Source organism: Theobroma umbraticum, unplaced genomic scaffold (genome assembly GCF_002168275.2).
Source record: "Theobroma umbraticum cultivar Fairchild unplaced genomic scaffold, ASM216827v3 scaffold_20.0, whole genome shotgun sequence".
NCBI lineage: Eukaryota > Viridiplantae > Streptophyta > Magnoliopsida > Malvales > Malvaceae > Theobroma > Theobroma umbraticum.
In genome coordinates, this window is record NW_018397266.1 from 245,184 (window position 1) to 260,361 (window position 15,178).

At 36.8% G+C, this 15,178-nt stretch overlaps 2 protein-coding genes across 8 annotated transcripts in view; both read left to right on the plus strand.

Annotated features, from left to right (window-relative positions):
- The first annotated feature begins 576 nt into the window (after positions 1 to 576).
- On the plus strand, positions 577 to 2,601 carry LOC110423250 (cytochrome P450 78A5-like). The gene is given in 9 exon segments (XM_021437412.1): positions 577 to 729; positions 731 to 888; positions 891 to 990; positions 992 to 1,104; positions 1,107 to 1,188; positions 1,190 to 1,500; positions 1,503 to 1,621; positions 1,723 to 2,044; positions 2,047 to 2,601. Coding segments are annotated over 9 exon segments (1,533 nt in total). The 5' UTR covers positions 577 to 682; the 3' UTR covers positions 2,328 to 2,601.
- Positions 2,602 to 7,302: 4,701 nt separating this feature from the next.
- The window catches only part of SIK1 (Protein kinase superfamily protein), a 12,087-nt gene continuing 4,211 nt past the window's right edge, over positions 7,303 to 15,178 (plus strand). For all 7 annotated transcript variants that reach the window (XM_021436944.1, XM_021436948.1, XM_021436945.1 and 4 more), the window contains exons 1-11: positions 7,303 to 8,099; positions 8,292 to 8,380; positions 8,472 to 8,579; positions 8,733 to 8,840; positions 9,498 to 9,588; positions 10,073 to 10,125; positions 10,766 to 10,828; positions 11,550 to 11,594; positions 11,986 to 12,021; positions 12,948 to 13,003; positions 14,224 to 14,305. In XM_021436944.1, coding sequence (XP_021292619.1) covers positions 7,391 to 8,099; positions 8,292 to 8,380; positions 8,472 to 8,579; positions 8,733 to 8,840; positions 9,498 to 9,588; positions 10,073 to 10,125; positions 10,766 to 10,828; positions 11,550 to 11,594; positions 11,986 to 12,021; positions 12,948 to 13,003; positions 14,224 to 14,305 — 1,440 coding nt within the window. In that variant the 5' untranslated portion in view covers positions 7,303 to 7,390. The remainder of the gene's footprint in view (positions 8,100 to 8,291; positions 8,381 to 8,471; positions 8,580 to 8,732; positions 8,841 to 9,497; positions 9,589 to 10,072; positions 10,126 to 10,765; positions 10,829 to 11,549; positions 11,595 to 11,985; positions 12,022 to 12,947; positions 13,004 to 14,223; positions 14,306 to 15,178) is intronic.

Sequence of the window (15,178 nt, forward strand, 5' to 3'; positions counted from 1 at the left end):
AAATCAATCTATAGATACCACAAAGTACCTACGTGAAGACTCTTTTAGCCCCGTTGCCCTAGTCTCCTCCCCACCCTGCTACAGTCCCGACATCACTTGTTGCAGTACATCTCCATCATCATCTTTTGACAAGATCACACGGCTAAGATTCATCTTATCGAGTATGCTCACGACACTACTGTCAACATTCCGTACATACACGTCGCTTCAGATTTCGCTCCCAAAGGCATTTTTGTAGAAAGGAATGAGAGAGACGAGCGTGGCCTGGAATCATAATCAGAATGGGGTAAAAGACCGCTGCGATACGAAATGGATTCCCCCTTTTAAAAACTAAATGCTGAAATTGTTGTTCTCAGTTTTCACATCCCACAGTAAACCTCTTAAAGTCAAAATATATTTATGTAATACTGTCATTATAAGAGAGTAGCGCACAAATCTTCATTATCTTTTTTAATCAGGGTTAGTTCATTTTTTTCTACCATGGTTCAATCAAGTTTCACTTCTTACTGCCTATCCCACTCCTCTATTTAATCACTTGTCCTCTACTCCCTGTCTCTTGCACTTACCAAGCAACTCTCCACTTCTCATCCTTCCTAGTTTCTTCCCTGTAAGTCAAAATCTGCTTTTCCATTTGCCAAAGATCAGTTTTTGTTGAACACCCGTCTTAGAGCAAGTGTCAAACATGACCCTAGAACATGGTTTTCTGTTGTTCACTCACCTTCGTTTAGCTTGAAGCGTTTCTTTGGGCGGTTCTTTTGGTTGGAATCATTGCCTTGTGGCTTTCTCCAGGGGGGCTTGCATGGGCTCGTTTCAGGTCCAAGGCGGGTTTTGCAATCCCTGGTCCACTCGGGTTCCCGCTCCTCGGGTTACTCCCTGTGTTCACTGGCTCCACCCTCACCGAGTTCTTGCTAAACTTGCTAAAACCATTAAGGCAGTGAAGTTGATGGCTTTCTCTGTCGGATTCACTCGATTTATCATTTCCAGTGACCCGAACTGCAAGGGAGATTCTTAACAACTCAGCTTTTGCTGATAGGCCAGTGAAGGAGTCAGCGTTTGAGCTTTGTTTCACAGGGCAATGGTTTTGCTCCAATGGAGAGTATTGGAGGATTTGAGAAGAATCTCAGCTACCCATTTATTTAGTCCCAAGAGGATTGCTGGCTTTGAAGAGTTAGACAAGAAATTGGTGTCAGCTGGTGGAAGAGGTACGGTGTTTAATGGAAGCAAAAGGTAAGGTTTTGGTCAAAAAGGTGCTTCATTTTTCGTCTTTGAACAATGTGATGGCGACTGTGTTTGGTAGAAAGTATGACTTTGAGATGACTGGAGAAGGGTTAGAGCTTGAGGATCTTGTGAGTGAGGGGTACGAGTTGTTGGGGATATTTAACTGGAGTGATCATTTTCCTTTTCTGTGCTGGCTAGACTTGCAAGGAGTAAGGACAAGATGTAGGAAATTGGTTGCAAAAGTTAATGTCTTTGTCGGGAAGATAATAGAAGAGCATAGGCTGAAAAGGTTAATGGGTACTTGGAAGATGATGGTAGTGAAGTTGGTGACTTTGTTGATGTGTTACTTGATTGGGAGAAGCATGAGAAACTCCATGACTCCGATATGATTGCTGTTTTATGGGTATGCTACACATTATTCTATACTTAACTTTTAACTACTTTGTTTTTGTGCTTTATTTTGTTGCTTTACCGATTCAACACTTATATTGCATGGTTTTGCAGGAGATGATATTCAGGGGTACTGATACTGTGGCAATCTTGATAGAATGGATTCTAGCTAGAATGGTTTTGCACCCAGAAATCCAATCAAAGGTTCAAGCTGAGATTGATGCTGTTGTTGGCAATACAAAGCCGGTGTCAGATTCTGACATTCCAAATCTGCCTTATCTTCAAGCCATTGTGAAGGAAACTCTTAGGATGCATCCACCAGGGCCCCTTCTCTCATGGGCTCGCCTTGCCATCCATGATGTTCACGTCGGTGATAATTTTGTTCCAGCAGGCACAACAGCAATGGTGAACATGTGGGCAATAACTCATGATGAAAAGTGTGGGCAGAGCCAGAAAAGTTCAAGCCAGAGCGTTTCCTGGAAGCAGATGTGAGCATCATGGGGTCTGATCTTAGGTTGGCTCCTTTTGGTTCCGGTAGGAGGGTTTGCCCAGGGAAAGCCATGGGTTTGGTGACTGTCCAGCTCTGGTTGGCTCAGTTGCTTCAAGCTTTCAAATGGGTTCCCTGTCAGGATGGGGATGTGGACTTGACTGAACATTTGAAACTCTCCATGGAGATGAAGAACCCTCTGGTTTGCAGGGCTATACCTAGGGTTGCTTGAAACTCTCTTGGTGGCTGGTTGGTTTTGGCTTCGTTTAAATTCTATGTTTGTTTTCAGTTAGGAATTTTTAGGGTTTTTCTTTGTGGCTCTGATAGTTTTAGGTGAACTGGACTTTTGAAAAAAGATGTGGTAGGATTTTGGGTGCATGGTTCAAGATTGCAGCAACATCAGTAGTCTTAGCCAGCATGTTATCCTTTGTGAGATGTTGTCATGACTCTTAGCGTGTGTTTATGGTATTAGTTTTATGTTCTGAAAAGAAAATATGGATGCAGTAATGAACATCTTATGCCATTGTACAAAGCTTTGCGATCCTTGCCCTTAATCACAGCCTATGTACGTACACTTTCTATGTTACTATTTCATGTTCCCAGAAGTTCCATATGATGATAGCCCTTGAATGTATACCCACTTCAATCTGTCAAAAGCAGCAGCAGCTCCTTGAAGTTTTAATTTGCAAGAAAGATTTCTTAAAAGATATGATGATACCCCATTGCTTCTGCTTGCAAAACTAGCAAAAAGATTACCAGTTTTGTGGGAATCTTGGCAGAGCCAATAGGGAAGTGGTTTAAATTTCAAGCAAATTGTGGAAAAGGAGAGAAGAGAAAGACTTGCATTTCAAGCCATGCAAACAAAACTATTTCTGTTGGCAGCATGCAACAGACAAAAGTAATCTGTCACCTGGTCATGACTATTTCTGGTGCTTACCATACATAGTTGCTAAAACAAATAAATGAGTTCTGACCCTGAGTAAAAAAGATACATTAACTCATAGTATAATGAGTGTTGAGAGACTCCAATTTAACCCTTTGAATGTTGAAGAATCACGAGTTAGAATTAATTTAATTCTTTATTAACAAAAAATGCTCGAGATTTTAGTTTTGTAATTTGTCATTTTCTTTTTGCAGTTTTTGCTTCCTACAAACAAAAAATATAAGTAGTATTAAAAATAGAGATTTAATTAATCAACCATGATATAATTACAAAAGACTATGCTTAGGCAAACAAAGACCTTTTCTTTGCAATAACCAAATTATTATGTTTTTAAGGCTTTAAGCTAATGGCTTCGAACTAGGGTCATGATCGAGATAGCTGTCTATTTTATGGGTGAGTATTAATTTGATACTAATCAATCAGAAAGGAAAATCTATTTGATTATTTCGGTCGGGTATTTGCATTCAAAATTTATAATTGAATCGATGAAAAAATTATTATTATTAATATATTTTATATTTATAAAACATATTTTAAAAATAATTTTTCAATCAAATCGAAATATCTTCCGAGATAAGTGGATTTCGATCAAACCGACCAATAAATATCTGTCTTAGATGGATGCATTCCTTTTCTCTCTTCTTTTTCTGTAAAGGAAAAAGGATGAGATGAAGGTAGCAAAGGGTTAATATGATCTCCCTATCCCTATCGCTATCCCTATCCTTGTCCCTGTCTACATATTACAATTGTTACTACAAAGGATATGTAGGGTTCTCTTTGAGATTTACTGTCCAAAAATACGGATACCTTATATATTCCCACTTTGGGAATGTGCTTCCACAGATTGCATTCCCTCATCAGATCTTAACCATATATATCAAACCCTTGTTCAACACAACAAATCACTTCCTCCATTGGGTATATATCATCATTAATATTAAAACAAAAAACACCCATATCTCATCCATCCCATGGTGCCCCCTCCACCTTTATTCCATTTTTGTCTTGTTTTTGTGCATCTTTTGTCCCATACATGCTCAAAAGCCAGTGTTATATATATGCAGATCCATTTGAATGAGACACTCGCCATTCAAGATATCTTTTAGTTGCTATTGGAGATTTCCAGGCCATTCCTTCCCTCTCTCAGACTTGCTTTTAACAAGCATTAAACAAGAAAATAAAAATAAACCAGAAAAGGAAATGGGATTCCTTTGCAAGTGGGCTGAGAATTAAAATTGTATTGGCTAAGAATTAATTTGAGAAAATGTATTTGGGTTTTTGGTTTTTGTTTTTCTGGGGTCTTTACTATAGAGTACTACTCTTTCAAATGATTGAAGAATAAGAACCCAAAGGCCTAACATAACAGTGAGAGATGGGGACCATTATTGGCTCACAGGGTGGTTCATATTCTTTAAAAGGAATATATCTTCTACAGGGTTTTTATGCCTTGTTAAAAAAGCTTCCTGCCTTTCTTTTCTCTATGTGTCTGTAAAGGAGATGCAATCGGGATTTGGATATCCAAACCAACACTTTTCTATATTGCCAAAGCAGTGATGCAAGTTGCTCTCTTTTTATCATTTTTTTATTGATTCCTCATCTCTATTTTATTCCCCCCTTTGCATTTGCTCTCCAGAAAACATTCACCAATCATCTTTGGGAACTTTGTGTTTCACAGTTTTGTGGAATTACTAGCTGGCTATGATGGCCTATATCTCTTTCCTCCTTACTTTACATATAATCATTCCATTTCTGTCATTTAAGAAGAAAAAAACCTCTTGGAGGCTCATATTGGATGATGCATGCATGAATATATCTTATCAATCAATTGTCATCAACTATCATCAGCTCATCAGTACAGCCTATTAATTTCCATTGATTATGAGTAACCATGACATGAAACTGTTTGGAAAGAAGAAAAAAAAAATCTTTCATAAATGTCAATGTCGTGGCATATGCTGGTTGATACATGCATCCCCATCAATCATTTGTCCTAGAAAAAATGCATCATCATCATCATCATCATCAGACCCTGTGTTTCTACTTTCTGTAGCAATAATTCGGACTAGAACCAGCAGCATGAGGGGCATGAACAAGGGCTTTGGCATGGATAAATCTAGGCATCCGTATTGAAAGTGGACCCCTCATGAAGCAACTCCTTGTGCCGAAAGTTACACACCCACTCTGTGCGAGATCATTTCATTCTTTCTAAATCATACCAGAAAAAAGGATCATTAAGAAACTTTGGGCCACTGCAGATGATAATCACTAGCTAGCTACCTGCTTAGGGCTTTAGAATTTAGCCATAGCTAGCCAGCCTAGCTTAACACCATGAAACCAGAAAGCATTCGGCTGGGTAATCACTGCTGCAGCAGCATATCATTCAGAGAGCTTTAACAACCTAAGCTTAGGGCATATCAGTATTAAGTAATGAGGCTAAGTTGCCTTTTGGAACTGCATAGTATTGATTCTGGTTGGTTTCAAAATGGTAAAGTTTATGGTATTCCTTGACCAATCATCATCATTTTTCTATATGAGTGATTCCATAATCTTGGGGTAGAGAGAATGTAGGCTTTTCTTTTTGGTGGCATATAATCATCCTTTACTAAAAGGCATTTAACTTTTAGGTTTTGGTTGGTTGAGAAGGATGGAAAAGTTGACGAATGAACAACGCTCCGTCCGAAAAACATGAAAATATTTTACCCAAAAATTTGCTAATATTATTTTATGTTTAAAAGGAAAAAATACAAAAATAGATATAAAAAATTTTCAAATGAATGAACTTAACCCTATTGATCTAAGAAAATTGTCTTACATTTTCTAAAAATGTAAAATAATTTTTAAAATATAAACTCTATATGCTTTTTCACATAATTGATGAACATCTATATTTTTATCTCGTTTTTGTTCATTGCATTGTTTTGGTTGGAGGTAGGGAATCCAATCATTTCAAAGTCAAGATCACACTGGGGCTTTGGAGCAAGGTGTAGGCAAGAACCACTTCCCCATTGTGTTCTCAAATTCTTTTGGTTTTGTCTTACTTGTAAAATTTTGTGGACAAAGAACCAACCAACAGCCTTCTTAAATTCCTTTGGTTTTGGTTTTTTTTTAATCTTGTTGATGAAGCAATCAAAAAAGTAGTAGTAACATGAAAACCCCTTGGATTATCAATGGGATTCTTCCAATATCACCTTTTTTTTTGTTTATTTATTTGTCTTTTAAAAATGGAATTTGGACCTTTTGCTCAAAACCCAAATCTTCAAACCAAAGTGGAGCAATATGCATAATGAGAGAACATTTTTCAGTCAAAAGGTTTTCAACTTCCCCCTTGACCCCTTTCTTCTTGAATCATTTAGAATTGGAAGCATATATTTATCAAAGATCCTTTCTTTGGCTACAATAATATACAGTGTAGCTTGAAGTTTCTCGACTCAATAATAAGTATATGTATTTTTTATTTGAAAGATAAGATTCAAATTTTTATTTTTATTGCGAATTGTACTTTAATGGTTATTTGATTATCCCATGAGGAGTCACCAATGTTTTGAGAATTTAAATGAATTTTTTTGTTAAAAACTTGTTAAAGTAGATAAAGAGTTCAAATCTCTATCGTTAAGACGTAATATCTCAAACTCACATGAGCATTTATTCGAATTCTAAACTTGGTTCGTCCGTTATGGGGTGAAGTTATCGTTTTCATTTTATATACACATACACATTTATATATACTTACATGTACATAGAGTACGAGTGTGCATGTGAACATAGTATTAGTCGGATGAAAAATCCTAGAATTAGTAGAATCTATATCAAGAAAATTGTTCGAATTGGTGTCAAATTAATTAAGTACATTAAAATTTATAACTAATTTGGTGTTTTTTCAATTTAATCCTCATTTCTTCGAAAAAGTTTTTCTTTCCTAAATAATCTTGCTCTTTTACATTCCTTACTTTTTTCTCTCTAAAAAAATAGTAATATTTTTAAAATTGAAATTAAATTATTTTAAATTTTTTAAATATATTTATGTGTAATTTAAAAAGAAAAATATTTTTAGTTATTTATATTTTTGGTGAATTTACTGGGCTGATGTGATGACAGGCCCAATCAAGGATAGTGGGCAGAATGCTGACTGAAGTTGAGAAATGGGCTTTAACCGGGAAAAGCCCAAATATAGAAGTCCAGTATACGGCAAGTGGTGGGCCCCATATATTTCCAGCTGAAGAAAATATTGCAATTATTTTTATTTATTTTTTAATTCCAGCGCAGGGGGACGGTCATCAGCGATTCTGCCTTCACTGCTCTGAGCTCTCTGACTTTCACGCGCTCACACTGGCCGAGCGGGGGAAAGGAAAGAAATGGATTACCCGCCCCGACGTAATCGAAAAGCCGCGGTCAAATCCGAACTCTACTCAACCGTGGTCATACACTCCGGATCCGAATCAGAGTCCGATTCCGACTCCACCAGATCGAAGCGTAAGCAGCGCCCGCCTCGTGAACAGGACCCTTACGCCACGATGCTTTACAAGGACGGAGAGGAAGAAGACGAAGACGACTCCTCCCTCCCTCCTCTCCTCAAACGTCTCCCGAAGGACTTCGGCGGTGGAGGCGGCGGTCCGACCGACTTTGACGTCGACGACGATGAAGACGCAGGAGGTTTCGGAACCATGATCGTGAAAACCGTTCGCGGACGTAACACTCGTGGTCAAACTTCTTCTTCGTTTAAGCCTCCGGCGGCGGCAGTGGTGAGTCCGATGAGGGCAAGGAGAGAGGAAATGGACGATGATGAGGAGGAGGATGTGGATGGCGATGGGGAAGGTTTTGGGACTTTTGTGGTGAGATCGACGGTAAGGAGCGATAGGCAAGGGAGCGGGACTGTGGTGAGCAGAGCGGTGGCTAGTATGGGAGAGCTGGGGCTTGGAAAACAAAAGAGATCTACTTCGTCTGCGTCTTTGCAAGGGGAAGAGAATCGGTTCTCGCAAAATAGTAAGGTTTCGTCGAGTTCGATTCCTGATAGCCTTACCAGAGAGGATCCTTCCACTAAATATGAGTTGCTCAATGAGCTCGGTGAGTTTTTATTTATTCTTATTTGAAGCTTATCGAATGATAATTACCCTCGTACTCATACTATTTTTTTTCCATTTTTAAATGCTTAGTGAACTGAGTGTGTGTGTGTTTTAATGAGTGGGCATTCAGCTGATTTTATGTGAATTGGAATGAAAGGAAATATGTTAACTAATATTGGATTTTGGGTGGCAGGTAAAGGATCTTACGGGGCTGTTTATAAGGCTAGAGATAGAAGAACTTCAGAGCTTGTCGCCATCAAAGTTATTTCTCTAAGTGAAGGGGTGCGAATGAATTTCTTGTTTGTGTTTAATATAGTCGAAGAGGTTGGCTGATAAATCACTGGGAATGAGCTCTTAAGTTTGTTTTTTGTAGGAAGAAGGGTATGAAGAAATTCGTGGTGAAATTGAGATGTTGCAGCAATGTAGTCATCCAAATGTTGTCCGGTACCTTGGGAGCTACCAAGGCGAAGAATATCTTTGGGTTGGTGCATTTTGGCCATCAAATTTTGATTCAGGATAGTTTGAGCTAATTTCAGTTTCTATGTTGCATTGGTTTGTTATTGTTGTTCTGGTTGGGGCATTTACTTCTTCCTGTTAATTGGTTTTGGGATAACTTATTTGCATGTTTGGACAGATAGTAATGGAATACTGCGGTGGTGGAAGTGTTGCTGATTTGATGAATGTAACGGAGGAGCCTTTAGAGGAGTATCAGATAGCGTATATCTGCCGGGAAGCTTTAAAGGTATTATTGAGCGTATTCGGTTGGAAATAAATAATACTGGTTATAGGGAACCTTAGTATCATATGGTTGTAGAGATTTCTTTTAAAGCATGTAGATAACCTAAGTGACATTCTTCCTTTCAGACATTATGTCAAGATTGATATCTTCTTCTTATTTATGTTCACTTCATAAGAAATTGCCGCCAATTATGGTGAGCAAACTGTCATTTCAGTTAAGAAATTCTTATAACCAAATTAACCAAATTTTGTCCAAAAATTCATTGAATCTACTGAAAATCAAGTATTGACCAATTAATTTATTAACCAAATTAGATTGGTTAATTTGGTTGGTAATTGAATTAACCGAAAATTTTGGACTCATGGAACTTAATGCACTCAAACCTAATTTACATAGTTTCATTTTTTCTCTGTCAATTTGTCTGTCATGCTTGACGTTCAATGGTCATAAGTTATCAATAGCATTTACATGCTAAACCAATTCGTGTTCGTATGTGGATGGCTGTATTCTTATTTCTTGTCAGATGTGCTTCTTAGGGCTGGGCCTCAAACAATAATAACTAAAGTCTAGCAAGCTATCTCATAGTTATGTTTATGCATTGTCTAATATTTTTCCACTTTCTAATTAACAATTTGTTTCTTTCAATTTCATCTCAAGCAGGGCCTTGACTATTTGCACTCAATTTTCAAAGTGCATAGAGATATTAAGGGTGGTAATATCTTGTTAACTGAACAAGGAGAGGTGAAGTTGGGTGAGTACCCTTTTTATTCATTTATCTAATCGAAATCAGTTGTACTAGGAAGTTAATATTCTAGAAATTGGTGCATCCATCTTAATATTGTTGCCATTTGGTAGGGTTGGTAACTAGTTTGTTGCACTTGAAAGTGATTTCTATCATAATGAAGTTTCTATCTTGTCCACTTGGATCCATAGTGATTACCAAAGAAAGTATCCTAGAAACGCAATTTTCGTGTCAGTCCCTTCCTTCATATACAGGGCAATGCGGTAGAAACAAGAGTGTTTCTCATTTGGTGCATCCTAAGCAGACTTTGTTAGTGACATAGAGATACTTTGAATATAGTCAAGAATGTTTGAGATAAATTGAAGGGGAAAGAACTTATGTGAACACTGTTTCCATCTGGGCTTAATAACGCATTACTTTTTTGTTTTTCCATCTTGAAAACTTGCTGATCTGTGAATCTGGTGTTATTTTGATGATGATGATGAGCGAACAGGTGATTTTGGGGTAGCGGCACAGCTTACAAGGACCATGTCAAAGCGCAATACAGTATGTAGTATTGTAACTACTTTGCAATGTGTCCAACTGTTCACTTCATTTCAGCATAAGATAGACATTTTGATGAAGGTTCTGGGATATATCTTGGTTAATGGGTTTGTCAAGGCTAGAAAGCCTTCTGAAGAATTTTCTGAATGACTTAACTGAAATCAATATCATCCTACAGTTTCTTACAAATGTCAAGGTGCTGAGGTGAATAAATTGTTTACAAGGTCAGCTCTTTAGATATCATGTTAAATAGGCAAACCCGCTTCTAGTTTATTCATCAGCAGTGTTTCAAGTGCAATAGATTATAATGAGCATACCAAACACTCCCTGAATTTCTGTTATTTAAGAATCTTATGGTGAGGGGTACTTTTCTGGAAGCGAGGATATCTAACCAGTAGCTGAGTGCTGAAGCTCATGTAGTAGTGTTTTTTTGCTCTGCTGTAGTAATTATTTATCTTTCACCTCTTTCTGTGTGTGTGTGTGTGTGTATATATATATATATATTGAAAGGTTTACCTCCATATTAGTTGACATTGATGTATATCTGGACTTGCATCATGGATATCTTTTTTTTAATTTGATAATTTATTTGTTCTCAATTAGTGGAAGTGTTTTCATGATATTATTCTTTTTTTATTTTCAGTTTATTGGCACTCCACATTGGATGGCTCCAGAAGTTATTCAGGAAAGTCGCTATGATGGAAAGGTACCATAATCCTTAATCTGCATGGATTTGATCTTCTTTTAATTTTTCTCTTTAACACTTGTCATATTTCCTTTTTCTATTCTTTTTAGTGATAGATCTGGGGAATGGATAATTTTCATGTTGACATTGACGTTCTTTGATCCATTTCCAGATGTGTTGGTTGGCAGTTGCATGAACTTTTCCACAAACTATAATTTTTGGTGAAGCAATAATAATACTTTGTGTGCTAGCAGGCCTCAGTAGTAATAATAATACTTTGTTTTGTTTTTTGTTGTCTTGTGAAAACAAAAAGTATAAATTACTTTGCTATTGAGTGCAGTAGTCTAATCCTGAAGTATGACACTAAAGTGATATCTTGGTACTTGGAGGAGGGGGCTTTTTGAGAAGATCATGCCATGCCATCACATATATAGATGCATAAGAATGACTAAAAGTTTGGAAGTTTGGAAGTTTGGAATTGCATGAAGTAAAACAAATTTGTAAAATTCAAAAAGCAAGAGAAATAATAAGTAAAAACCCAAATTTCATGAAAACCTGTAGAAGGCTGGGTCTTGTCAGAATATTTAACCAGAGTTTTTCTTGCTAGTAAATATTGTTTAGATTATTAATGAAAATGTTAATGTAGAACATCAATTGGATTCTTTTAGAAAGGATTTGATGTGAAATGTTAAAGTTGTTCGTTGTCTAACTTCCTTTTACATTCTAAATTTTTTACTTCCAGGTGGATGTGTGGGCACTTGGTGTATCTGCAATTGAAATGGCAGAGGTATTTTTATTTATTCTGTTACTGGCTCTGCAGCTACCAGCACAAGCTGGAAATGGGCATCTTATTGGTTCTCTTTGCAATTCTAAAAGAAGAAATTTGGCCTTGTTGGGTTCGCTACTTGTAACTTAAATTGAACCTATTGGTCATCCAAGTAATTTTTGATAAAGTGTTTTTATTATTAGCTCCTATTCTTAGGACTGAAAAGGTGGGGCTCACACCCATTGAGGAGAAAATAAGAGAAACTCCCAATTAATAGTCGTTGTATCTCCTATTTGTAAAATTTGAGGCTTGTCTCTATTGAATGACTTTTGAGAAAGAAATATTGAAGGTGAATGAAACTCAGTGATTATCACCCTTGACATCCTCTTTATATATTTGATTTTCTTTTCAGGGACTTCCTCCAAGATCAGCAGTGCATCCAATGAGAGTAAGTGCATGATATGAAGAATTTAAACTTTGATATTTTGGTTGTTTTTACCGTGACCATATGTGCATCCTGCCACAACTACTCTTGATGTGAATTACATCTCCTTGATAAAGACATTAACTTATGATTGGTAGTATAGGATAGGATGGCTTCAAAATTAGTGCCCCTGGGAATGGATCCTCTGAAATGGTACATATAAGGCAATTCGGCCTTATTCAGGGTCAAAAGAGTAGCCTTCAATATGATATATGGCTATATTGTATAGATCCAATGCCTTTGATAAACATGCAATTCTTTGGCCATTGTTGTTCTGCACTCTGGCTTTTGTTCTATAGTTAGCTTGTAAAATTGAATCTCAGAGGATTGTTTTTAATATATCTGTGTGGTGGCTACCTATTTGTTACATACTACCAGTACTTTTTTGAAGTCAGTAAATTGACGATAGATTCTTTATTTTGCTTTAGTCCCTTGAGTAAATTATTGAGCATTTTGGGGTTATATTTATACTCTACTGCATTTAAATCTCTTGAAACAGTTGGTTTTTGACGGTCATAGAATGTGAGCATGGATTTCACTTGTGGCACCCAGTTATTGTTATAAATTGATTCAAATGGACCTCTGTTGGTTCTCCGAGAACCTCTTACTCCCAGTTACAGGCATGTGGGTGCAGGATAAAGTGTGAAAACTCGGGCTCTGTTTGTTGTGGTAAATTTAGCAGCTGAAAATGAGTGTTTGCTAGCTTACAGGAAAATGCATGTACCCTGATTGACAGTACTTCTGTTATGGGCTGTTGTGGCATATATAAAATATCATGTTCGATATTTCTGGATCCTCAAACTTTCGTATTAATGTTGTTTTTATGATGGTTTTTTCCCCCTCATTCTCAATCAGTCTTTGAAGGATAACCTACCTGTTGTCTGCAATAGGTTTTGTTTATGATATCGATTGAGCCAGCCCCGATGCTTGAGGACAAAGAAAAATGGTTTGTCTTTCTAGTTCCTTTTTATGAGCAGTAGTTGTTATAGCAGCTTAAAAATGGGTAGCTTACAAGTTGGCTCAAAAACTGCGAAACTGATGATCAGATTCAAAAGATTTGTATTTGTGTTGTACAGAATTATCTACATAAATTTCTGGCCATCATACTTAAATCAGGCAATAAATATTATGTTGATCCATGTGGCATAGCGCTGCTTTCAATTGCCTCATCACGATTTATCCCCTCTGTTTTACTTTCTCCATTTGTCATCTGTCTAATGGCACCCAATAGCTTAACCTGAATTGTCTTTGGCAACTTCAAACGACTCCATTAGTTCAATTCTTCTACTGTTTAGTTGTTCAAGTTCATTTTCCAAAATCCTTATCTGTGCACGTAGTGACTTTCTTAAACTTGTATATCATTTTATCTTTCAACTTCATGAAATCCTTCTATTGTGATAGGTATCAATGTTATTATATGCTATCCACTTAGTGATTTTTTCTTTGTCCATCAGTAGTGACCTTTTGGGTCTTTTATCATCAGTTCACATCACATGTTTACTTTTTTCAAAGGTTTAATGTCAATATTCAAGTGGCCTTTCCAACGCCTTTCTGTTTGCATCTAAAAGTCAAAGTTTTAGCATCACATAAACGTGGGTTTTGTATGCTTTGCCATTCAAAGCAATGAGGGCTGATGTTAAGCGGGAGAGGAACAGTCTTCTTATTCTTCCCACTTTGAAAGTTCTTGAACAGATGCAGCGTTTCAACTTCCATTGTGATTTCGGGATATCTTACATCAAAATTTTGATTTTTTTATTATTCGGTTACTTTTTTGAGTTTGTTTTCATAATTGATTCTTTGAAAGAAGGTAACTTAAAGAGGAGACCAGATTGGTTGTTGGGTTATAGATATATGTACGGTCAGCAATGGTGATTCGTTTATTGAATTAGCTGTACAGAAATCTTTGTCAAAGAAGAATCAAGATGACTTGTGCTTTCTCTTTACTTGTCATACCTCATCTGCTCACCATTTTTGTAAAATATTTAATTTGTATAACCTTCTCCAGTAGTTCTACACACTAGAATAAGGTATATTATACTTAGTTTTCCACATTTAATAGTGGGGTTCTAACCCTACAAGTGGCTTTCATATATGAGTTTAATGCTTCTGGAATTAAATAGATAATTAATAGATCTCTGTATTCACTTAGGTTATTTTAACATGCAGGTCTCTTGTCTTTCATGATTTTGTTGCTAAGAGCCTTACAAAGGATCCACGTCTACGCCCTACTGCATCTGAGATGCTGAAGGTATGGTAATAAATTTGTCTTTATTACAGGAATTTCACATTCATAGAATTTTCGTCACACTGTTTCCTATACATTTGTTACATTTACTGTAATGTGGAAAGTGTGTTTGCATTAAATATTTTTAAAATTTGTCTTATTACTGTCAAATTGTCTCTGTGCTACTCAGTGATAAAACATCTAAATTAAACCCAATTGACATTAGGTGGAGAGGGACAGCCTGATTATTTGGCCACAGAAAATCCCAAACCCAATAGCTGTGGGATATTGACAAATGGAGCAGGGACATAGTGAGTTTTCAATCTTTTAAATGCATGAAAACTGGTTCTAGTTCTAAAATTTTGAAGAACTGGGGCATGAATGGAATGGAGTGGCTTGAATAATGGACAAAGAAATCTATAGTTGGATGGGTAATTCATTCTTCAGCAGCTGTGCAAATTCTTCCGCATGCTTCCTCTCCCAAATAACTGCCACCTTAAGAAATAACTAATTACCACTCAATTCAAGATTTTGAAAGCTCCACTTTTGAGAAATTTTAAAATCCCTGGAAAATATTGAAGGAATGGACAACCAAAATAAGGGGTTGGAATCGCTGATTCCGTGAGGGCAGCTTCTGGCATTTTGGTGGTAGATTGCATGGTCAGGTATTTAGGTTTAGTTTGAGGGAAAAGATATTATGTCACAGTGAAGAGAATTTCTAGGGGAGAAACTGGGATTTAGAGAAATTGAAGAGCAGAGAGCTGCTTAGTGATAATTTAATGAAGTAGAGAAGATTGAAACGTTTCCGTGGGATTCAAAGGCATGTAACAGGTTGTTGGAGATGAATGCTCAGAGCCAATATATTCTGGATGCTGAGGGTTTATTTAGGGGACATTT